This window comes from Cynocephalus volans, chromosome X, assembly GCF_027409185.1.
Source record: "Cynocephalus volans isolate mCynVol1 chromosome X, mCynVol1.pri, whole genome shotgun sequence".
In the NCBI taxonomy this organism is placed as follows: Eukaryota; Metazoa; Chordata; class Mammalia; order Dermoptera; family Cynocephalidae; genus Cynocephalus; species Cynocephalus volans.
In genome coordinates, this window is record NC_084478.1 from 142,263,212 (window position 1) to 142,288,465 (window position 25,254).

Consider the following 25,254-nt stretch of genomic DNA (forward strand, 5'->3'; position numbering starts at 1 on the left):
CGCACACGCACACGCACACGCACACGCACACACGCACACGCGCGCACACACACACACACCCTTCCTATTTACCTCCTTCTCCCCCTTCTCCGTGGCCGCGGTGGCTTCGGTGGCCGCGGCGGCCGCTCCCTCCTCCTTAGAGGTGGACGGCCCCGGTTGCTCGTCCTCTACGACCACGAGCGTGGCGGTCGCATCAGCGGCTGCCACGGTGGCTGCCACTGCGGCGGTGTCCGGCTCCATGGCGTTGGAGCGGGAACGAAGAAGGGGACGAAGAAGGGGACGAGGGCTCCTGGGCGGCGGCAGTGGCAGCGCTGGAAAGAGCTAGATCGAGCAGGGGTGGGGAATCACTCCGCTTCCAACCCCTTCGCTCGGCCCCCCCTTCTTTAAATAACCCTCAACCCTGCCCCACTTCCGTCCACCCACCCTACGTCATGGCCTCCCCTAGTCACCCTCCCCCCTTCCTCTACCCCCCCCCTCAACAATCGCGAGACTCCCCCTCCCCACTCAGAGCCCTGGTCAGCCCCGCACGACCAACTGTTGCCTGAGTGTGGGGATCGGACAGGGGTGGAGGCGGGAACCCATAGTCTGCGACCCCCTAAAAATCTTTTTTCCCACACGCCCCCAACCAGTGAGTCTGAGCTCCCCTCGCAGATGTATGCAAAAGGAATCCTCTTTCTCTTAAATCTGCTCTTTGTACCTCGGGGCGTTCTCCCCTTCTTGCACAAAGAACTTTTCCACTGCTTAAAACTGTGCAAGGTCTTTCTCACCATTTGCAAAGCCCAGAACCCCTCTGGGGACTGCCATTTCCCAGGTCCCTACAGGGATCGGATTGGTGGTGCTTACCTTCCTAAATTCTGCAAAAAGAGAAGCACTCCTTGAATCTCTTGATTGCAGCCCGCAAACATTAACTTACAAGTCAAAGCCTGACTCTTGGGTTTTATGTATATTTGTCCTATTGTCAACTCTAGTACCTCTCAGATGACCGGTGTGCAGGAACCCTTCTTTTGCCTTCATCACTGAATTTTAAAACTCCTGGGGGACAAGGTCAAGGTCCCCCACAGAATTTGGGGCAATACATGGTAGGTACCTAGTTTACTCATTGCTTGAATTACTGTGATTATTTGGTGCATGTTCTATGTGCGTCCTTGTTATAATTTGGTAGTAATTCAACGCCGGTAGTATGCGTGATCATGGACATAAAAGCATTTTGTAGAGTGCAACAGTATGCAAATGTGATTGTTAAATATTGCTTCTATTTCTCCTCACCATTTATTTTGATCAATAATGGAAATATTTACATCCTAGCCTTTAAATTTCATTCATTAAAGGCAAAAGATAAAACATATAGAAAACAGTATACCAAACAACCACCACAAAACCTACAATTTCCAAAATGAAGCAAATACTTTACAAAGTGAAAAGAAGTTATTAATTTCTCTCAGTGTACCTTCCTAAATTACCGATCTGGTATGAGGTGTAATTTCTGCAAACAGCAGTATGGCACACCTTTACCCCCCCCAAATATATCCCTTTTTCTGAGGATAATACCCTAAATTCCATTTTGTTTTAAAATTGTGAATCCTTAACATGCAAAAACCTTGTGATGTTTTAGCTATTATTGGTCATTTACACCTTAGTGTGAAAGAGTGTGAGATCCTGTCCAGGGACTGGTTCTGAACAGAGAAAAAGAGGCAGAGAACAAGACACTGGTGACTGAGGGGGTGTGCTGGTGAGAGGAGAAGAGAGGCTGGTGGTGTTAGCTTTGTTCTGATTTTGCTTTCATTATGTTCCTATCATTTACTTTAGATTTTTTCCCCCAGTGCCGTGTTTCTCATCCTGAAGCACACGCTTGTACTATCCAACGAGAATAGGAGTCTCAGTATAAAAATGATTCATATTTCCGGAGCATCAACTTGAGTCAAAAAATGGGATGGAATTAAGTCACTTAACCGATCCTCTGAAATAATGATTTTTTTCTATTAAAATTTGCAGCTGTATTAAGGAATGGACTGCAGAATTTGAAGTGTCTCAAAAGAAAAGCTTGAAATGACCAGTTACACATCCTACCCCTTCCCCACTACCTGTACAATCTCCTCAGTCATTAAGGGTTCTTTGGTGGGAAAGTTCGAGAAGCACTGAAAGAAAGATGCTGCAGTACATGCATCCACCTGACTTGAGAAGGACCCTTCCAAAAAGCAGCAGTGGAGGATTTCTTTTTCATCAGACTGAAGCTTTGGGAAGATAGAATTCCCCTTTCATTGCCTGGGGCTTCAAAGGAGAAAGGCTCAAGAAATTGTTGTGTATTAATGTGTTCCTTCTTGCAAGGATACTTTGTTCCACTGTATTTCTCATTGCCAGTGTACAGTATTTCCATTACATCGTTACATCGTGGGTTAAATGGACTTTTGTGAGGAAATCTGGAAAACTCACATCCCTTTATATCACCTTTTCTATGGGACCATGTGTTCCAAGTTTAAAAAAAATATTTTAGAAATTGATTTGGGGCACAGAACATATTTGTATGCTGGCAATTCTCCATGTATGTATAATGTGAACCTTCCTTTTCAAGATGACAAGGCTGAAAGTGCTCCCAAGTATATGAATTTGGCTGGGAAGGTCGATGCTTGGTCAATAGACCTTGCCACAAGATTCATGTAAATATTTCCCTTTAGCTTGTGGCAACAGCGGTTATTTACAGAGCATGTGCTATCCCTATTTGCAAAACTGCCTAAAATTCATGATCTATAGACTTTGTTCTACAAGAGTCACCTCGCTTCTAATCCTACTCAACACCTTGCTCTGCCTGCCACTACTTTCCCCTATTATGTCTTTTCATTTGAAATGGTCTTTAATTGCTCTATTCCATCGGGGTTGGAGAACAAAGCAAACTTTTATAAAGAACCTTGGGGCCATATTTGGGAACCGCAAATCTAATCCCAGTCTACTGGACAATATTGTCCATTTTAGTACATTGTGAACATTGAGTGATTGTCCAATAGTCATTTTCACATAGCCAAACTTGTTTAGTAGCTACCAGAATGTGTGTCCACTGTAGGCATTAGATACTTTTATAGATATCATAAAGTCAAGGCCGAGGGCTTGGTGTTCCTTCTCTTATTTTGTATCTGAAGTGTTTCATTGAAACCACAGAATGACTAAAAACCACATTGTGATCCCACTGATCAATGTTCTTCAGAAGCTGGTACAAAGGCTTCTGGTAACAGTGTCTTGCTCACAACAACAGTAACCATTCTGTTCATATTGGTAAGTTTTCTCACCATTTTTCTTAAAGATGTTTATGATAGCGGCATTTTTGAAAACATATTTTCTTGGTGCTCTGTGTGTTAAGGAAAAGGCAATGGTAATAGCATACATTTGCCATTTCTTGAGTACCCACTATTGTATCAAGCACTGTGCTAGATTCGTTACTTATTCCATGAAGTAAATATTAATATCCCTATTTTACAGATGAGAAAGTGAAGACTTAGAAAAGCTAAACTAACTAAGGTAAGGTTCCACAGCTAGTAAGTGACAGAAGCCAGATTCAAATCCCACACTGTCTGGCTCCAAACCTCATCTTCCTACTTCATCTTTATTAAGTTCTCTGTTCTTCACAGGGCTTCCTCCTTGATAGTAGAAATTATATTGAGAAAATGAAATGAAAAATATTTCTGCCATCTATCTCCATGGGTTTCCTCTAAAGTAAATTCCAAGAACAGTAATATGACTCAGGACAGTTAGTGCAGAGGGGGGGGAAACCTAATGGAAATGACTTAGATGTCCAAGAAGAAGGGACTGGCAAAACATTGTATAGACATTCATAAATGGAATACTATGCAAGCATTAAGAATGATTATGTAAATAGATGCCTTTTGACATGGAAATATTCTAATACTGCTGAGTGAAAAAAAGCAGGCAAAAAATAGAGTGATCCCATTTTTGAAAAAAGAAAGAAACTATTCACTTAAACATATTTCCAGAAAGGAAAAAGCCTGGAAGGGTCTACTCCAAATGTTACCAGTAGTTAAAGCAAGTTGGTGGGAAAAATTTTTTTAAAAATTTTTCCTTTCTATTACTTCCAGTTTTCCTCATTGAAGGTGTTTTCTTATATAATAAATAATATTTTAAAAGATGAATTGAAAAATATTGCTCAATACTGGACAAGTTGAAATAATTCCTAACAGAAAGAGTATGAACTAGTAGATAGGATGAGTCAAAAAAAGGAAAAGAATGATTTCACACTGACGAGACAATGCAGTAGCAATGAGAAATGTAACAGAAGCAATATAAATTATTGTACATGGTGTTACTTGGTTGAAGAACTGCTCCTGTCATTATCATTTTAAGTTGTACATAAAAGGATTTTTCTACTTTTAAAAATTATCATGCAAAACCTAGCTCTGGATAAAAATAAAGCAGATTTTTTTTTTTTGATGTTCCCAACCCTGAAATTCTACTCACCCATACATGCCCTAAAACATGAAACATATGCTAAATAATCTGAATTGGGTTTGCTAAAGGCACAATATTATCCATGGTGAATATTATTAGGGGCAGAATTGTACAGTTATTACTAGCTTCAGCTCTCGAGTCAAAAAGACATGGAGCTCCAATTCTACTAAATTATTTAACCTCTCTAGCCTCAGATTTGCATCTGTAAAAGGGGTATTATAACACCTAACTCAAAGTGGTTTTATGAGGATTTAACGTAAAAGTATACATAAAGCATTTAGCATGGTCTGGCCATGTAATATGCACTCAGTGGATGGTTGTTAACAAAAAGGAAAAAAGGTGATATTTTGAGCTTTAGAGTAAGCCAAGGAAAAAGCCAGGATATGAGAAAGCAAGTCTGGAAATCAGTCCTAAACTAAAACGGGAATAAGGCAGAACTGTTGTTTGCCAAGTTAATTTTCTCTGTTCATTATCATTTATTAGAGTCAACAATATGGTACAATTAAACTTCCCCAAAGGTAAGCTCCGAAGAAAGGTAGTAACTGAGGGAGAAGAGGGTCAGGGCACTTGCCTGCTTGGACTGTAACCTCCTTGAGGACAGGGACCATATCTGATTCATCTTTGTTAAAATGAGGTAGCAAGAAAGGGGATATAGGGGCTGGCTCCCCATTGTGTCCTCCACCCTCCACATGTACCCTTCAGCTTCTGTGTTGCCCTCTGTGGTTTCTTTCATTTTTCCTCCTTCAGTTTTGACCTAGTGTGCATTTTTGCTAGATTTCACATGCACGTTAATACATTTATATAATATTTTCAAGGCTTTTTCACAGCTTACCCACTATGTTTAGAACAACATTGGCAAAGACGAAGATGACTGCCAAAAAAAAAATGGACTGGGTCCTTGTCCTGGGCCTAAGCCATTGGTTCTCAAACTTTAGCAGATCAGCATCACCTGGATGGCTTGTTAAAACACAGATGGCTGGCCCTGCTCCCAGAGTTCCTGGATCGGTAAGTTTAGAGTGGGGCTAGGAATATGCCTTTCTTTTTTTCTTTTTTTTTTTTTTTTAATTTTATTTTGTCGATATACATTGTGGCTGATTATTGCTCCCCATCACCAAAACCTCCCTCCCTTCTCCCTCCCCCCCTCCCCCCCAACAATGTCCTTTCTGTTTGCTTGTCGTATCAACTTCAAGTAATTGTGGTTGTTATATCTTCTTCCCTCCCCCCGGTTTTTTTTTTTTTGTGTGTGTGTGTGTGTGTGTGTGTGTGTGTGAATTTATATATTTATTTTTAGCTCCCACCAATAAGTGAGAACATGTGGTATTTCTCTTTCTGTGCCTGACTTGTTTCACTTAATATAATTCTCTCAAGGTCCATCCATGTTGTTGCAAATGGCAGTATTTCATTCGTTTTTATAGCTGAGTAGTATTCCATTGTGTAGATGTACCACATTTTCCGTATCCACTCATCTGATGATGGACATTTGGGCTGGTTCCAACTCTTGGCTATTGTAAAGAGTGCTGCGATGAACATTGGGAAACAGGTATACCTTCGACTTGATGATTTCCATTCCTCTGGGTATATTCCCAACAGTGGGATAGCTGGGTCGTAGGAATATGCCTTTCTAACAAGTTTCCTGGTGATGCTGATGCTGCTGGTCTAGGGACCACATTTTGAGAACCAATGACCTATAACAGAGACCAGCAAACATTTTTCCATAAAGGGCCAGGTAGTAAATATTTGAGTCTTTATGGACTATAAGTTTTTTGTCGCAGCCACTAAACTCTGCTGTCGTATGAAAGCAGCCATATACCATAGATGAACACATGAGCATTGCTGGGTTCCAATAAAACTTTATTTATGGACACTGAACTTCAAATTTCATATAATGAAATATTATTCTTCCTTTGATTTGTTTTAACAATTTAAAAATATAAAAACCATTCTTAGGTCAAGGGCCATACAAAAATGGGCTTTGGGCTGTGTTTGCTGACCCCTGCCTGAGAGAGACTCATTATCTAAGAAAGACAAAACAAGTGAAAAAAAGAAGACATAACAAAGCAATAAACATATGAGAAGGTGTTTAACCTCATTAGTCATGGGGAAATGCAAATTAAAACCACAATGAGACACTGCTACACTTCTGCTAGAATGGGCGAAATTCTTAAAGACTGACAATAGCTAGATCTGGTGAGGATGGGGAGCAGTGGAATTCTCATATAGTGCAGGAAGAGTGTAAATTGTACGACTACTTTGCAAACTAGTTTGGCATTATTTAGTAGAGTTGAACACATATGTGCCTTGTTGTAGAGACACAGAGATGTGCCACTCAGATTCTCTTTCAAGGAAGGACATTCTGCGCAGGTATGGGGAGTGCAGTCAGCAGACAACCTCCAGTTGGCAGCTGCTTGAGGGTCTGCCTTAGTTGCAGGGAGTTGCTTTTCCGAAGGTCACATTCTTTCTAAGGTGAATGAGTGAGGCTGGAGTGGAAAGGACCATTTAGGCCTGATATGGAACACACTGAAAGGCTCTACGTGTTCCAAAGCTCCATGCGTAGTTGGTCAAGCTTTGTCAGGCTTGTATCGCAGTTCATCTTCTCCCCTGCCTGATCCTACTTCCTCTGCCTTTCTTTTATGGGTATTGATCCTTAATAAACCTCTTGCACCCAACACTCCATCTCTGCTTTTACTTCTGGAGAGCCCAACCTGTGACACTTTTGACCCAGTAATTCTACTAGGATAATACACTCTACAAAAAATATCATTTGCATGTGCACCAAAAACCATGTACAAGCTGTTCTTAGCAGATTTTGTTTGTTATAGTCCATGAACAGGAGAATGAATGAATCGTGATATATTCACACAATGGAATATTATACATAAGTAAAAATGATGTGTGTATATATATATATATGATGTGGCATATATATGAGGGTACTTCAAAAGTTCATGGAAAGATTCGTATTATCTTTTAATTCTATTTTTCCGTGAATTTTTTGAAGTACGCTTGTACAACCACATGCATGAAATAATCTTGAGTAAAATAAACAAGATATGGAAGAGTACATACCATATGATGCCATTTACATAAAGTTCAAAAACAGGCAAAAGAATTTGTGGCTGCATTCATAAGTGATAAAACTATAAAGAAAGGAAGGAAATGATTATCACAGAAGTCAAGATAGTGGTTATGTCCAAGGATGATCTTCAAAAATTTTAACGACCAGTAAGTATGGCCAAACCTTGACCAATCCAAACAGACAGATGTGTTTTTAATTCCTTACCAGGGAATGCTGACTCACTACCAGGCCTGGTTTAATTCTTGGTAGGGAAAGGAGTGGTCAGAGAGAGACGCCTGGTTTGGAGGAGTCTTCCAAAGTGCTAACAATGTAAAATTTCTTGACCTGGGTAGAGGTTACGTGGGCATTTGCTTTATAATTATTTGTTAAACTGTGCATATATGTTTTGTGCACATTAAGGGAAGGAAAAAATAGACATACCACTGGAAAATGTAAATAAATGTTTTATAAACTTTTACTTTAAAACGTGTGACTATAAAGCACTGAGGAGGTGGTGGGCGAGTGGAGATAAGAATGGTCAGTGCTCATCATGTGCTTATTCATTCTGTAACAATATGATACAAAAAGACCTTGATAAGTTCCAAGAAGTTCTATAAGAGGTACACAGAGACACTGTTGTTCGGAAGAGAGAGCACTCCTTTCCAGATGAGAGGCGAGGAAGAGAGAGCACTTCTTTCCAGCTGAGAGGCGACGGGGAGAAAAGCTTCAAAGAGGAAGGACCATTTGAGGTGAGCACTGAAGAATAGAGGATTCCACCAGGTACAGTTGCAGAGAAGGTCAGGGAAAAGACATAGCATTAACACCATGATGGAAGTAAGAATAAGCAGCATGTGATCAAGAAATGAAACAGTCAAATTGATTAGCGCAGCATTTCCCAGTTTGTTTTGATGCTTAACATCATTAGAAAAATTTTCAATCATTCACTATTTTCTTCAAGGGACAGTTACACATATAATCCATGAATAACTATCGAAATGCCACTGTGCTAGGTATACCTAGGTGCTAGGTATACAGCCACAAGCAAAACAGACGAGATTCTGGAGCTTACACTGCTTAACGTCTGGATTTGATGGTTTTCTAGAAGCTCTGTTCTTCCTGAGAGCAGAAAACAATGTAGAGTCATCCACGTAAACTCAATTTGATGTTCTGGGTTTTTTTTAGTCATTTCATGTTTAAACTCAGTCAAATTTAGGATTCAATCCCTCCTTCCTTCATGACCCTCATGTTGATTTTGAACTCCAGAATTTATGCCAGGCTGAAATAAGTGGTGAGGAAGAAGAGCCTACTTCTTCAGCTCTTGATATATTCTGCTCTGGCCTTCCCTGAGATGTACATTCATTCTGTCATTTATCACTGCTGTTATCCATTTAGGTGGCCAACTCCCCATCTGGCCTCTAATGGTGTCATCACTACTGCTCTTCAACGTGGCTTCATCTCATCATGACCACAAGACCTCAGCTTCTAAATTCTTTTCTTTTCCTACTGGCCTTCTTATTCTCCATTCTGAGGCTCTTACCTACTGGGAGTGGAGGGATGAGGTGAGGAACATAACAAGTCTTGCTCAGCAGGAACTCTTCCCAAATCCTTCTGTCTTACACCCTGAACTGAGACTTAAAATAATAACCTAAAAACTAAGAATATGTTCTTCCCTTCCTTCGTGACACCTGCATTGGAGGTGAGACCAACCTCATATCTCACTGCTTGCAGAGAGAAGAGTCACAAGGTTGAGGGTAGAGGGGAGCTCAGGCAATCTTCATAGGTCATTCCACTATATCCATCACAGTGTAGATTAAATGTTACTAGATCTTGCAGCATTCACAAATAGGCAAAAACTGCTTTCAAGATCTGATGTTTGAAATTCTTGAATTTAGGGCTTTAAAAATTACTGATTTGCTTACTTTAATAATTTTCATGTTTTGTTTGTAAACGATGAGATCTCTAATCTCATCCTTTTACTTTGCTTTTACTTTGCAGATGTGAATAATTTTTATTCCCCATAAGTGAGAAACAAAATTGAATTTAGCCATAACTCTTATTTTCCCTTTCAAGGTTTCCAAAAGTACATGAGAGAATTTTATGTGCTATTTAAGAATTTTGATCAGATAAATGGGGCTGATGAGTGTCATTTTGAGAATTTGTAGAATTTTTATCATTTTTATGCTCTGTATTTCAACATTGGCCTCTCTTTGATCTTGTGTGAATATATATTAAATGGCTTATGACCATTTTTTATAATTTAACACTCTAAAAAAGTCAAGACCAAGATGGCAAGCTAGCAGTGTTCAGCTAGGTGATCAAACTGAGTACTTGAGTCGTGAGCACACCCATCTGATTGCCACTAACTGCTGCACATGTTCATTTCCAAAGGGAAATGATGGGCAGAGCGTAAAGCCTGTAAAGAGCAGTCTGGGGAGATAACTCTGGAAAGATACATGCAGAACAGATCCTTGGAACTTTAAATGCCAGGCCAACTCCATATTTTTTCAGTTCAGCATCTCCAGTTTCTGAGAGGAGGAGGCAAGTAGGCCCGAACAATGCTGGACTTGACTATGGGATTCACTAAGCAGAAAGGAGAGCCAAAGCTAGGAGAGTGAAACAGGGGTGGAAGGTGAAGGGAATTAAAAGACTAGCCAGGGTAGAAATAAAGTAACAAAGGGAAGGTGAGACTTAGAGGGAAGAAGGAAGGTCTGGAGGGCATCGTGTGCCAAAGGAGGCCAGTTTCTCCTACCTGCTGTGCCTGTCACCATCTCACTAGGAGTGCAGATGATAGGCTGTGGCCCTGGGTAATGAGCCTTTCTCACCTCAAGTTCTATAAGGAATGAAAACGTAAATAAAATAGAAATACATCATATAAATGTAAAATAGAAATACGTAAATAAAAATGAGCTCTTCTTTATGCTGCTCTGTATGGAAAGCAATATCTATGTTGGGTTTGTGTATATGAAAAGCAAGGCTTTTCAGCTTGTGGCGATTTAAAAATCAATGAATCATTTATGCTTCTGCTCTGCCTGCCTTACAGCCTCTGGCTGCTGACTCACCTACGCGAAATCTGCCTTCCCAGCCTCATGTGTGTTAAGCAGGCCTGTTTTTGCCTTCGCAGGTCCTAAGCACTCTCACTTGTGGAGGCTTCAACCAGCATCATATTAAACGTATTTAAATGTATCTGCATCCTGCATTTAAACGTTTATATTTTTGCTATAAATTTTTGAAAGGGCTTTTGTAATTTTGCTTTTGAAATTATTTGTCTGTGCATAATTAATTTAATTCATAATGGCTGTGATTTCTCCATAATAATTATGAATACTTGGAGATTCTTGGGAAGTGAGAAAATCTAACCTAAAAATTGTTTTGAAACATAATGGGAAGGCTGACTGGTTAGGTCAGTTGGTTAGAGTGTGGTGTTATAACACCAAGGTCAAGGGCTCAGATCCCCGTATTGGCCAGCCACAAAATATGTATATATATATATTTTTTTTTTTAAATGGGTTTTAAAATAAATACTAAATTTAACAATTAATGAAGTCAATTCTACTATATTTTGTAGCCATTTAATTAAATTATTACTTTTTAGTTTGTTGGGGGGAAGGGGTTTTAGTACTGTGTGGCCTTTTTTAAGATCTCAATTTTTTATTTTGTCTCTGAAAAGCCTGTAAGTCCTAGAGGTGTAGTGATAGTTGTCATATGGAGAAAAAACAGACACTAAGCAACTATTTAATCGTGTGTGTGTGTGTGTGTGTGTGTGTGTGTGTGTGTGTGTGTGTGTGTGCGTGCGTGTGTGGTGGTTGTGAAGGTGGTGAGATTCATGTTTTCTTGGAGTCACAGTTTTCATTTATTTGAATTTTGTTCAGTGACCATTTAATTCTTTGCAGTGAATATCTCTTATATGCAATCATTTCCCCTGTGAGGGACCTCAGTTTTTAGTGTCCTTACATCAATATATTTTAATTTCTACACAATTATTTTTCTTCACTTAACAGATATTTGACAAAAAAAAAAAAAAAAAAAAAAAAGAAAGAAAAGAAAAGAAAATAAGCCTGGCTGGTTAGCTTAGTTGGTTAGAGCGTGGTGCTGATAACACCAATGTCTGGGGTTTGATCCCTGTACCAGCCAGCCACAAAAAAAAATTCAAGCATTTTGGTACCCACTATATGCCCGGCACTGTTTTAGGTTCTGGGGATACTATAGACTTGGAGGAAGAAGTGTCTCATCCTTTCTCTGAGGCTGGTTCCTCCATTTTCACCTTGAATCCTTGTCCTTCCTGATTACTGAGGGATTTTCCTTGCAATCTTTTTGCCTCCCTCTTCTAATATCTTAAATGCTCCCCTCTTTGCTGGCTTCTTCCCCTTTATTTTAAAGTGACTTCAGGAGTTTAGCCTCCCCTACGGTAGCACAGAGGTAGGAAAAAAAAAGACTTTCCAAGTCCTGCAACATGCACACGCCTGGGGCTAATGTCCTGCTGGTTTCCAGAAGGCCTTGCTCTTCCCCTTCCTCATTGGTCTTTTTTTTTTCAACTTATATATCTTTAATGCAAAATGGCTTACTAAACATTTGTAATATTTATTCTGAAATAAAACCTCATTACATTTTTAAGTTCTAAGCTAAAAAAATAAAAATAAAAAGAATATAAAGTGACTTCAGGCTTTATCAAGAACTTCTGTTAGATCCTTCTAAGTAATTTAATTAAAATTGTATTTCTCTCCTTTTTATTTCCAAACCTTTTCAATACGTGGTCTGTCATCTCCATTTCCTCACGATACAGCCCCTCCTCATTTCCCCATAATCTTGTTTCTATCCTCACCATTTATTGAAACCACACATTTAGTGGTCTCCAGTGAACTCCTTAACACATCCAAAAAAGTCCCTTGACCCTCATTTTCCTTCTCCTATTTTCAGCATTTGACACTGCTAACCCTCCCCTTCCTGGCCTTTCTTTATTTTTTATTTTCATTGACTGTAAATGATTTCCACTGAAGGAAAATACATGGACTAACATCATAACCAATATATGTACCCACCACCCAGTTCTATCAAATCTTGAAACATCAACTTTCAAATTGTATTTCAAGAAATAAACATTACAGATATAGTTGATATTCCCTGTATGCTCCTCCCTAGTCTCATTCTTCTTCCTCCCTTAAACTTGGTGATCATGACCTTTCATGTTTTATATGCCATCACTACATATCTATGTAGCCATAAGCAGCAGATGATATTTTCAGACTTTACATAAATAGTATACTGTACATGTTTTGCAATTTGCTTTTTGCTCAACATTATATTTATGATATTCAACTCTGCTACCACATACAGCTTGAATTCATTCATTTTAATTTCAAAATAGTATTCAATCTAATGAAAACTGTGCTTTATCTATATTCGCCTGCTGACAGACATTTAATTTGCTTTCATTATTTTTGAGGTTACAAATAATACTTCAATGATCATTCTTTTATATGTCTCATTGTGCACAAAGGTTAAAGTTTTGCCTGACTCTATACCCAGAAATGGAATTTCTGGGTTGAAGGGTATGATATATTCAACTTTATTAGACACCATCAAATTGTTCTTCACATCAGTTCTACCAACTTACACTTCTTCTAGCAGTAGTAGATCAGAGTTCTACATCCTCAACAACACTTGGTGTTGTTTGACTTTTTACATTTTTGACAAACCAATGGTTCTGAAATGGTATCTTATGGCTTTTTAAAGTTTCCCTGAATAGAAATAAATTTAGGCATCTTTTCATGTCTTTATTGGTCACTTGGGTTTCCTTGACTATGAATTGCTTATTCATATATTTTGTCAGTTTTTCTACTAGGTTCCTTTCTTTTTCTTATTTATTTATAGGTGCTTTTATACATCCTGAATACTAATTCATTTATTCACTCATTTATTCATTCATTCATTTAATTGATATTTTTCCAGCATCTACTTTGTTCCAGGAATGATTCTAGGCACTGAGAATGCTTATGAACAAAACAGACAAAAATCTTTGCCATCATGGAACTTACATTCTAGTGGGGTAAGGTAAATGATAGACAAGATTGCCAGGTAAAATAGAATAGTGGATAGTGATAAGTCCTATGGGGGGAAAAAAACTGGGAAGGATAGAGAACATGTGTGTATGGTGGCAGAGAAGGGGATTGTTGAATTGCAATTCTAAATAAAGTAGTCTAGGAAGGGCTCACTGAGAAAGTGACATCCGAAAAAAGAAGTGGGACTGCAGACAAAGTAAACAGCAAGTGCAAAGGCCCTGAGGCAAGAGTATACCTTGCAAGTCCTAGGAACAGCAAGGAGCCAGTGTGAGTAAGCAGAGTGAGTTGGAGAGAGTTGTGGGAGAGGAAGTCAGAAAGGCGATGACAGCTAGAAGTACAGAACCTTACAGAGTATCCTCTGTTGATAATATGAATTGAAAATATCATCTCCCAGTTCAAGGCTTGTCTTTTAACTTATTTATATTGTCTTGAAGTAATACATTTTGAAATTTAATGTAGCTAAATGTATCATTCTCATCCCCTGTTCCAAGCTCATAAAGATATTCTCCTGTTTTCTTCTGAAAGTTGTAAAATTTTACTTTTCACATTTAGATCTTTAATATACCTGGAATAGATTTTTCCTCTATGGTGTGAGGTAGGGATATAATTTTATAATTTTCCATACGGATAATCAATTAGTCCCAGGACCTCCTAGTGGATAATCCATTATTTCCCACTGATTCAAAATGCCATATATACTGAATATCAACTTTCCATATATGTGTGGGTCTGTTTGGGGGCTCTGTAGTCAGTTCCATTGGTCTATCTCCATCCTACACTCTTAATTACTATAGGCTTAAAGTCAGTCTTGATAGCTAGTCCATTGTAGATTCTGGAGCAAATGAATAAATAACACAATCAAAAGATTACCTTGGGTGAAATATTTTTATGGCTGTCAACAGAAAAGAAAGGTCTAAGGGGAGATTAAAGCTAACAGGATTTATTTGTGGAACATGCAGTAACCCAGATAAGATATCACAACGGCTTAGAATAGAGTGATGGCAGTGAGAATGGAGAGAAAACAAGGAATCTAAAAGTAATTCCAAAGAAAATATTAACAAAATTTGCTGAATGATTGGATACAGAGATTAGGAGAGAAGAAAGCATATGGCTTTGAAGTTTCAATTCTGAGTGGCTGTGTGAAATGATGATTAGTTAGTTTTGCCCGCAGTGTTGTGTTAACAATAGGGCTTATTAGCTAAGAAGTCTGGGCCAGGGATATACTAGTATATTTGGACTTTGCCTGCTTAGAGATGACCTGGAAGGGGCACAAAGGAGGAGCAAAGGTCTGAGCTTTGGGGAATTTTCTGATTTAGGCGATGGAAGAAAGAAGAGGAAGGGGAGAACATCTGAGAAGTAGGATAACCAACACTGTGCATTATAACCTTCATAAAGATTTTGTGACTGGATAATGTGGGTCCTGTTGGCCCAACACATTTGACTTCCCTCATACGTATGACTGTGTCTTGTTTCTGTGCCAATCTTCAAATTGCTCAGAACAATTCTGGTGTCACAGGTAGCACTTAAAACACATTCCTTGCTGGACGAAGTAGAGACGCCCCCAGTCCGTCGGGTCTCTCGCTGCAGTTCCGCAGGTTGGCCGCAGGGGGCGGAATCTGCGGCGGCCTGGAAAACTGGCGGGGGCGCAAGGCGCCGCTCTCTCTTGGCTCGGGCTCTCGGCTCCCGGCTCCAGGCTCGCGGCGCGCGGAGCCGAGCCGTTGCTTAAATTACGCGCAGCGGAGGCGGTTGGGTGGGAGGACGCGGGGGGCAGCGTCGTCGGATCCGCCCGCAGTCCGCAGCCCCGCCGAGCCCGGAGGCCGCCCAGATGGAGCCGCTGCTCCCAGTCGGAGCCCAGCCCCTTGCCGTATCCGCCTAAGAGAAGGGGGAGGGGAGGCCGTGGTGGGCCGAGGGTAGGAAACGGGGTGGGGGCGGGGGTGGGCTGTGGAACACGGCGGAGCCTGGGGACTGAGTCCAGAGGCCGAGCCGAGCAGGGAAGGGGGCTGGAGCGGGAGGCGACGCCCGAGGGACGAAGGGGGACGGCCAAGGGGGCGGGAGACTCTCTCCGCTCTGTGCCGCGCCACCCTTCCCAGCCGCGCTTCTAAAGGAGACCCTTGACTAGCGCTCGCATACTGTCGAGGGTATGGAGATGAAGGGTGCTCTCCGGGAGCCCTGTGCCCTGACCCTAGCCCAGAGGAACGGGCAATATGAGTAAGTAACCACCTGATTCCCACAGAGGAGGGGAGCCTGCCATTACCTCCCAGCCCCAAACCGCGGCGAGTCCCCCACCCTCCTCCCACTGAGGCCACGCGGGCAACAGGTTCAGGCCCAGGTGTGAGGCACCAGTGCTCTTCTCACCACGGTGCTTTGTCCCCAACGTCCAAACCTCCGGATTGCGCCTGGCAGTGTTGCTCAGTGGAAGGACTCAGTAGGCGGGGAAGCAGGAAGGCTGGGTTCTTAGTTCCTGCCTCTGCAACTGACACGTGTTGTGTAATCTTGGGCAAGTCAATAAAGCTTTCTGGGCCTTAGTTAACTCATCAGTTGAATTAAAACATTAACTGCTTACCTTATAACCTTTGGAGGTATAACTGAGGGAATAATAAATGCGAAAGTGGTTTACAAAAAGTAAAAGTGCTATGTAAACGCTTCATTGTTAATGTCACAGACTTGTCTTAAACCCATTCAACTGGTTCCTCCTCTCCACCCCCTTATTCCACTTGCTCAAAGGCATATTCATTAACTCAGTAATGGTTTTAGTGTAGGCCAGTAACTGCTTCATTTATTGACTTGGCTGTTGGAAAGAAAAGGTAATGAAACGTAGAAAAATAAATGACATTTAGCATTTTATCAGTGTGTGTCACCTTCTACTCTGCCTTAGACATAAGAGCTCAGTAAATACTGTTGACTGACTGATGAAAAGATTATCTTGATAAACTAGCACCATAGCTGCTAACCTCACTCATTTGCCACTAATGCCTCATCTTGAAAATATCCATGGTGACCATTGTGTCATAGGCCCCTATGCCTGTGTGCCCAAGGCACCTCCCTTGGTTGTTTACTGGCTTCTTGACATCAAATTCCTTACCAGTTTAAAAACTGTTGATCACTTAAATCCTGCCACTTCCCAACATTGGGTTTTGCCTAAAAACAGTTTTTCTGTCTCGCCTTTTACATCCTCTGTGCCTGTGCTGTCTAATTTACACAGAAGAAATTCCCATTGGCCTAACCTGCTCTTCTCTGAGACTGTCGATGCCACTTTAACTGGACATCAACTGGTTCTATGAAGTAGCTCTTTGCTAGGTCCTGCTTGGTCAGTTCTGTTGATGTGTGAAATTCATGCTATTTTTCCCAGATTTCATCAAACCCTGGAAGATAGATTTAATAAAACTAAATTCAACAGAAAAGTGAGTTGAAAAGTTTAACACCACTTACACTTCCAAAGGCTAGGATGGGGTAGAGAGATGTGGCCTTTGGGCAAACAAGTAACTTTTTAGTGCCTTGATTTCCTCTTCTGTGAAAACAAAATTAGGAGGATTGAGTAGAACAGCTACATTGTTGAAATGAGCCCAGGATCTGGTCCCTGCGTTTAGTAGGTTTGGAACTCTCTATTCATCTAATAAGGGAGTGAGCGTCTGGTGTTGAGATAAGCGCCTCATCCTATCTGGGCTCTTGTATAGCAGAACTTTTAGACTCCGCAGTGGTAGCTCTCCTGACTGTATCCTCCCCACAGAAAAACCAAATTCTTGTGTTCCAGTTTTGTATAAATTGTGGGGCTGTGGCAACAACTAACTTTTGATGGCTTGATACATGCCAGATACTGTTCTAGGCACTTTTCATGAATTAGTTCATGTCAGGGTTACTATGAAATAGAAGTATTATATTCCCCCTTTTTTAGATACAGAAATTGAGGCATAGAAAGGTAAGCATTTGTTCACAGGTAGTAGCGTTGGTGAGATACAAACCTACACAATATATCTCAGAATTACATTGAGAAGTTTATTTTGATATCATTTACTGGAGACACCTAATACTATCTATAAACCTCAAACTCTGGTCTGTCAGTCCCGTCTCGTGACTTGGATGTCCAGAACTTACTTTTGGCCTTTTTGTCTTAGAACTGGAAGCCTATTGTAATCTTTAGGTCTGTGGTAACTACTATCAACCATAGGAGAAATTTACTTGAGAAACCATAATTATAATTGAAAATAAGTTTTTTTGGAAACAGGGACTCAAACACTAAGATTCATTTTTTTAAGGATAATAATGGCAGAACCTGTTGTTTGACCTTTAACCTTCCTTGAACAAATCAAAGTATTTCCTAGGTAATTGCTTAGATATTGCAAAGTATTTCTTAGTTGGTGTTTATGATTTGTCACTCTTTTCTGTTTGACAACTACCAATTCTGATTTTCATTGTTTTGTCATATACCTATTATTTTTAATCTTTCTGTTTTGAAATGAAGAATTACATTTAGTTAGAATTTTTATGCTTATTTTTATCTCTACTGTTTTGCTGCACAGTTTATTTAGTGGCTAACACAGAGTACATATTCAATAAATGTTTGTGGAATTCACTTAAATTCTCAATTTATCTTTGCTTTGTGATTTTTTTTAACGGTATAGTCTGGTTGAAGCTTTACTTCTAATGTTCAGCACCATTTCTAGTGTACGTATTTAGAGATTATAGTGGTTTGTGTACATTTTTCCTTAATGGAAGCTCTTCCTCCTTGACCCTTGCTTTCTCAGCTTTTTATCTAGTTTCTGGTCTCCATTTGGATTTATAAGACTCTCTGCTCAACTCATGAACTTTCCAGGTTGAAAAGGGCCTGCACGATATTCCTGTAATCACCTAAAATATAAACCCCTGAAAATTATGCAAGCAGGATCAAAAAGAAAAGTTAATGCATTTGAAAAAAAGTCCAAAAAGCAAAAACAGCAAGTCCCTCCAAAAGACAACAAAATAGAAATCAAACTCTTCAAAACAATGATATTTTTTATTTAGAAGTTGAAAAGTTGCTTTTAGAAGTTCACCTCTGCTTATGGCTTAATTAAGCTAGTTTGTTTATTCAACCAGTATTTATTGAGGATCTATTAGGCTACAGACAAAACTGAATATGATAGGGTCTTTGCTTTCAAGGAGCTCAAGTCAGTGAGGGAAAATAGATATCGCTACAATGGAGCATGTAAGTGCTCTATTAGAGGAGCAAGCAAAGGGGATAAGGCTGCTGATTCTGCTTTGGGGTATTGAGGAAAGCTTCTTGGAGGATGTGATACTTGATTTTTGGTCTCAGGAAGAAAAAAAAAAAAAAACACCTGCAGAGTGCTTGACTTTGGGGAAGCTAGTTGACTTTCAGAATGGCAGTTTACCAGTAGCTTATACCTTGATTCTGGGCCACTAAAGATTAAGAATAAATGAAAATTAATATTTCATGAGTACATATGGATTTAGAAGTCTTCCATTTCTTATTAGGGAGCCAAGTTCAGTCATGCTTATGTAGAAATACCAGCATTGAGGAAACCAGAGGAAAAACATGAGGGATGTAAAGGCATTCTGGTTGTGATATCTGCCACCTTGTTGGTCACTGGGGTTATTTTGACTGACCCAGCTGTCTGAGCATCCCTTCTTACTCCTCCATGAACTTGAATGTGCGAAGAGAGAGAACCATTCTTTGGTAAAAGCCATGGGAATACAATTGGAAAGCTAATTTATGGATTTTCTAATTCATTGATTCAACACACATGAGCAACTGCTATGTGCTGGGCTCTGTGTTAGGTGCTAGAAATACTATAGTGAAAAGACAGCCATAGTTAGTCCCTGCCCTCATGGAGTTCACATCTAGCTGTTAGTTCTTCACTCTGGTATGCACGCTCTGCAGATGTATACTCTGTAATTTATGCTCTTAAGATTGTAAATTGCCTTTGGAATATAGATTATTATACGTTCTTTTTGGCATATAGGACAGCGTGGGGATTCAGATATTGATCATTACTAATATCCTTTTAGACCTAGAGCAATATCTAGCTGTCATGCTGCTTAGATCCAGAGAATTATACGCAGCAAGTCTAATAAATAGAGAGTAGATTTGTGTATTAAAACAGCAAAGTATTTTGTTGCTAAACATTTGAGTTTTTCAGTAGCTATTCATTGATGCATTCTTCTGTTTCCTAGGTTAATAATCCAGTTGCACAAGAAGGAACAGCGTGTTCAAGATATCATTCCTATAAATAGCCACTTCAGATGTGTACAAGGTACTAGCTTCAATTGTTTTGCTGGTTTTATAGTGTTTTTCCTTGGTCATTATTGCATTGTGTAGTACTATACATTTTTAAATTTGCCACTGCATGTAAGGTGAGATGTATTGCTCTTTGCATAAAAAGATAACATTACTAATCCACCATTGAGAAAATGATAAATGCTTTGCCTAAGAGTGCTGAAGGGTTGTATTGAAATATCACACACACACACACACACGGAGGGTCTTCAAAAAGTTTGTGTAAAGATTGGTATTATCTTTTAATTCTATTTTTCCATGAACTTTTAGAAGTACCCTCTCGTGTGTGTGTGCGGGGGGGTGCCTCACCTGTTTCCCTGGCGGGGCTTAGAAGTGTATGCAGTCTATTACGTGTAGGTAGTCTTTTATGCTGACTGACCTGTATGTGGATTTAAATGACATTCTTGGGTTTAACTGACACGCTGCTCATTGTAAGTATCAAGGTCGCTTGGATTCACACACAGTCAGCACTTTCTCCCAACACTATTTGAAATGAAGACATTTGGCAACACACTGTGCCAGACTGTAATACCTTACACTCAATTGTGCTGATACTCATACCTTTACAGTGAGTCATAAGAAAATCAACTCTGGGGAGGAAATATTTGGCTTCCTGCTCTCAAATTTGGGGACTGAGCACAGAAAATCTGTTGTTTCATCTGCTACAATGAAACTCAAAAATTGGGAGGTTTGTGTAGGAGGTGTTGCTTCTGTCATCTCACATTGCTCTAGAAAGGAAATTGATTACTAGAGAACAAATGCATTATGTTTCCAGCTGGTCCAGTGGTTTCATCAGGCAGAAGCATTCTGTATCAGTTGTAGCTTTTTGGAAGACTTGAATCCTACCTTGCACGGATTCTTTCTTAAACTGTATTGAACTTTTTTGATTGCAAAAGTAATATATATACATACTGTAAAAAGTTTGAAAAGAACAGAAAAGCATAAAGAAAATAAGTCACCTAAATTCCTATCCTTCAGAGATAAACACCAAGCATTTTCCTTTTTTCTTCACATATAACTTTTAGGGTGGGTAGGGATCATCCTATGCAATTTTTTTGTAGGTTCCACATGCCATGATATGTGAGCACTTTTCCATGGAATTAATGGCTATGTACTATTCCATTTTTATGAATGGTTCATAATGTAATTATTCCCCCATGTTTGACATTTGGGTTATTTTTCACTAGTATAAATAGTAATGTGACGAACATCTCTGTACATAAATCTTATTTCCTCAGGAATTATTCTGTAAGTGAAAATACTAAGTGGGTATGACTTTTTAAGACAGCATATATTAAGAATTTAAAATACCTTCAGTGAAAGTGTCTACATTGTATAGAAGAATGAAGTCTTTAGCCTGCCCTGTGTGAGAGAGACTTATTAAACAAGGCACCTGTATGCTATAGTAAGTTGTTGTGGTCACCACCTCACTTTTTAAGGTGTAGCACCTATATGGAGGAGAAAAGCCAAAGAACATGACATTAGATTAGTATCTTATTTGCTTTGAACCTTTTTGTACTACTTCTGGAGTCTCTTTTACCCTGTTTCTCTTAGTATTGTTTTTAATAAGAAGTAGACAGCCAATTGTTAGATTGTAGTGCTGTTTCGTGGAATCTGGGAAAATATGTGCACGCACATACTATAGTCCCCCATGATTAGAAAACAGTATGTCCTTGAGTTTTCACCTTCTATTTCCCGACCTATACGTGTATTTTGAAAACCGTCTGTAAATTAAAAGTTTTACAGGTTTTACAGAATTAAAAGTTACTGAAGAACAGTGGCAAACATATAATATCTGTGTCCTGGTGCCCTATTTTCCCTTGCTTCATCATGCTAGTTACAGTATTGAGACTACTTTCTAATATTAGACAACTTAGCTTCTTACCAGTTGCTTCTTTTGTACCTGAATAATGGAGCCAAATATACAATTCGGTCTTATGAGGGAGCTAGAAAAGGCTGAGACTACTCCATCTGACCAAGGTAGATCCAGGCTAATTCCAAGAAGTCAGTACCCAGAGCTCGGTTAGCAAGGAAGGTCTGGCAGGTGCTGTTTGTCAAATCCAGAGAGAAAGAGATAGGTTGGTTCTAGACACTAGAGGTAAGGAAGTAAGTCCAGGAGAGCCATCGAGAGAAAAGAAAACTCTGAACTTGCAGACTGCTTTGTACTACTTTGTGCTTCTTGTTGGGGATGGTAGGCCTTGGGCCTGCAAGTATTAATTGTAGCTTGAAAGCAAGGAACTTCAGCTATATTGTGCTTCTATAAGGGGCAGAGGTAATAAGGTCACTGGGTAATTTTCAGAGACTGAAAATTCAGGGTCACTTCCTTGGCTTTCTGTAAGAAATATCTAAAGGACACAGTTAGATTATGTTAAATCAGTATGTTATAGTTGAAGGAGATTAAACTTGCCTTCACTTGAACTAACATGTTGTTATGTTCCCTACTATTAATTTGTTGTTCCTTGATTTGTTTTGAGGAGTTCCATTTGGTTACTTGTTCAGTTCATTTTTTTTTTTTTAGTTGAATTGCTTATGGTCTATAGAACCTAGTGCTATTAAGATCCTTTTTGTAAAAATGCTGAACAAAAAAGAGCAAAGTATTTTTTTAACATGTTCTAAGACCTAGGAGTAATGACTGAGAGAAGTAATTATTTACTTAGGCATATACTTCTTTTGGTTGTAATGAATGCTTTTCTCTTCCCTGATCCTATTCTCTTTTTTTTCCCCTATCAGAAGCAGAAGAAACTCTTTTGATTGACATACCTTCAAACAGTGAGTATCTTTCTGAATGGTGTTGATTTTCATTTAACAAATATTGACATGAATACTGTCTATATTTAAGACATCTTTTTGGGCACAACTTTTTTTTTTTTTTTTTTTTTTTTTTTTTTTTTCCGTGACCGGCGCTCAGCCAGGGAGTGCACCGGTCATGCTTATATAGGATCCGAACCCGCGGCGGCGGGAGCGCCGCCGCGCTGCTAGCGCAGCACGCTACCGAGTGCGCCACGGGCTCAGCCCAGCACAACTTTAATTTTACTGTCTTATCCTATAGTCTTCGTTTTCTTAAAGCAGCTATACAAATTAGTATTGTCTTCCAAAAACATTTCGGCTAAGCCTAAGAAAAAAACAGGTGGCTAGTAAGAATCTTGATAAAAATTGAAAATACGATATGCTTTTCTAATGTAGAATTTCTTTGAGCTATCATTATTGTTGCTATCAGTTAAATCGTTGCTGTAGAATTGATAATTATTATGGGAAAGGCTAGTAAAATGTGTAAAGCACATAAGGGTTATGGGTGGTTTTTTGTTGTTTTTTCAACGGCTGTTATGCTTTAAGCTTTTTTTCCTTCCTCTTTTTATTTTTGTATGTTAAATCATAATGTCTTCTTTTATTTGTTATATTATTTGGGAAGGCTACAGAGTCCCTTAAATTGCTTGTCCAGGCATTCCTTTTCTTTTTCAAAATAATTTTGGTCTTTTATTTAAGCCCCATCCCTTCAAAGCATCCATTTATCAGAGAGAACATGTTCTTCCTTTTCACAGTTTCTGTTCTCTAGCTTTTATCTGTTTGAAGCAAATCATCATAGACTTTCTGTGCAAGCTGTTCTTTGTTTATCATCTAATGGTACTGTGTTATGGGGAGGAGAAAATGGGCACTTGACTACTACCATGACTATTGTGTGGTTGCTATGGAAAAGAGTATCTGACCACATGTATCTAAATCAAATGGTTGCCTTATCTCTTCGTTGAGTCCTTGGATGAGTGGGGCTTGGCTATTAGCTTGGGGTTATGGATTATACATAATTTTGTTTAGACACTGTCCCTGCCCTTGGCACAATTAATTTGTGTTGAACGGTTTAGGTAGGCTCTTTCTGGTTTGGATTTTTCTTTGGTCATGGATTTTGGAAGTCTTAGGGGGCTGATCCTGAAAGACTAAGTAAACCCAGCTGCAGGTATTCAAGAAAGAAAATAACATCTATGTCTTATTGTGCTTAGAAAGGAGAAGGTAAAACAACACTGAAAAAGCAAAATTAGAGCAAAGGCAGTTCTGCAGCAACTGACATTGCTGCTGAAATAAGATACTGAAATATCCTGTTCTGGGTGTGAATAAGTATTTTGATCCAAAGCTGGAAAGTTAAACTGAGTGGCTGTGCCTTTTCTCTTGTGAGCACCTAATGTATGGCATTAGTTTTACCATACATTAGCCTCTCCTACATAGAAATTAGCCATGTGTTGCTATGTCCAGAGTTCAAGTTACTGGATCATAGGGAGAGAATAGTTAAGTGACCAGCTGAATAAAATTCTTCATTATTTCTGCCCATTTAGTAGCATTTGCACTGAAACCAGATTTTATCTTGATCCTTGGGCTTCATACATAAACTTCTAAAGCACACAGTATGTTGCAGGAGGACCACCTTGGGTTTGTCAGGTAGGCCTGATTATAGTGGTAAATATGTATTGTTTGTATTAAGTGCTTTTTAAATAATTTTTTTCTGATTATACAAGTAGTACATCTTTATGCAATTTATAAATTAAGAAAAGTTTAAAGTACCAAATTAAAATTATTCCCTTGCAATCTAGAGATCATCACTGTGGTTAACATTTTGATGTGTTTCCTTGCAGTCTTTTATTTATTTTTTTTACGTAATTGGAATCCTTGTATATAGTTTTTATCCTTCATTGTTATTTCACATTATATTGTGATGTTTTCCCATGTCACTTAGAATTATTTAAAAACATGATTTTTAATGACCAATGTTTCATCATAGGTTATGCCAAATTTTATTAAGTTAACTTCCTTATAAAATTTAGCCACTGTCAAGGAACATGGTAACATCTCTTTTATGTCTCAGTAAAATTTTACAGTTTCTTCATGTATATTGTATTATTTTGGTTAAATATTTTATGGTGGATTTTATTTGTTTGCTGCTATTGTGAGTGGAATTTTTTTCTGTTATCTTCTGATTGCTTATTACTCCTATACAGAACAGCTTTTGAGTTGTGGATATTTATCTTTTATCCAGCTACTTACTGAAATTTTTAATATTTTCTGTATTCATTTTGGTACATAGCCTTAATCATCTGCAGTAATAATATTGTCTCCTTTTTAGTAGCTATAACTATTAGTCTTGCTTCATGCCTCACTACACCAATGAGAATTTTTGGACCAGTGTTAAATAATGATGATGATCCTCGTTTAGCTCATTTCAGTGAGAATGCCTCAAGTGATGTCTCACTGTTAAAGGCATCACGGCCTGTTGATTTGACAGGTTTTTTTTTTTAAACCATATTTAAAAACTGCATTTATTTCAATTTTGTGTGTTTTTTAAAATCATGAATGTATGAGGGTACTTCAAAAAGTTCGTGGAAAAATAGAGAATTAAAAGACAGTATGAATCTTTCCATGAACTTTTGGAATTACCTTTG

At 39.0% G+C, this 25,254-nt stretch overlaps 2 protein-coding genes across 4 annotated transcripts in view; one reads left to right on the plus strand and one right to left on the minus strand.

The window, feature by feature from the left end:
• SMARCA1 (SWI/SNF related, matrix associated, actin dependent regulator of chromatin, subfamily a, member 1) overlaps positions 1–363 on the minus strand; it is a 78,955-nt gene extending 78,592 nt beyond the window's left edge. For all 3 annotated transcript variants that reach the window (XM_063083090.1, XM_063083088.1, XM_063083089.1), the window contains exon 1: positions 73–363. In XM_063083090.1, the coding sequence (XP_062939160.1) occupies positions 73–240 (168 nt within the window). In that variant the 5' untranslated portion in view covers positions 241–363. The remainder of the gene's footprint in view (positions 1–72) is intronic.
• The window catches only part of OCRL (OCRL inositol polyphosphate-5-phosphatase), a 66,532-nt gene continuing 41,516 nt past the window's right edge, over positions 239–25,254 (plus strand). The window contains 5 exon segments of the mRNA XM_063084911.1: positions 239–310; positions 15,080–15,427; positions 15,692–15,771; positions 19,729–19,808; positions 22,562–22,600. Coding sequence (XP_062940981.1) covers positions 239–310; positions 15,080–15,427; positions 15,692–15,771; positions 19,729–19,808; positions 22,562–22,600 — 619 coding nt within the window.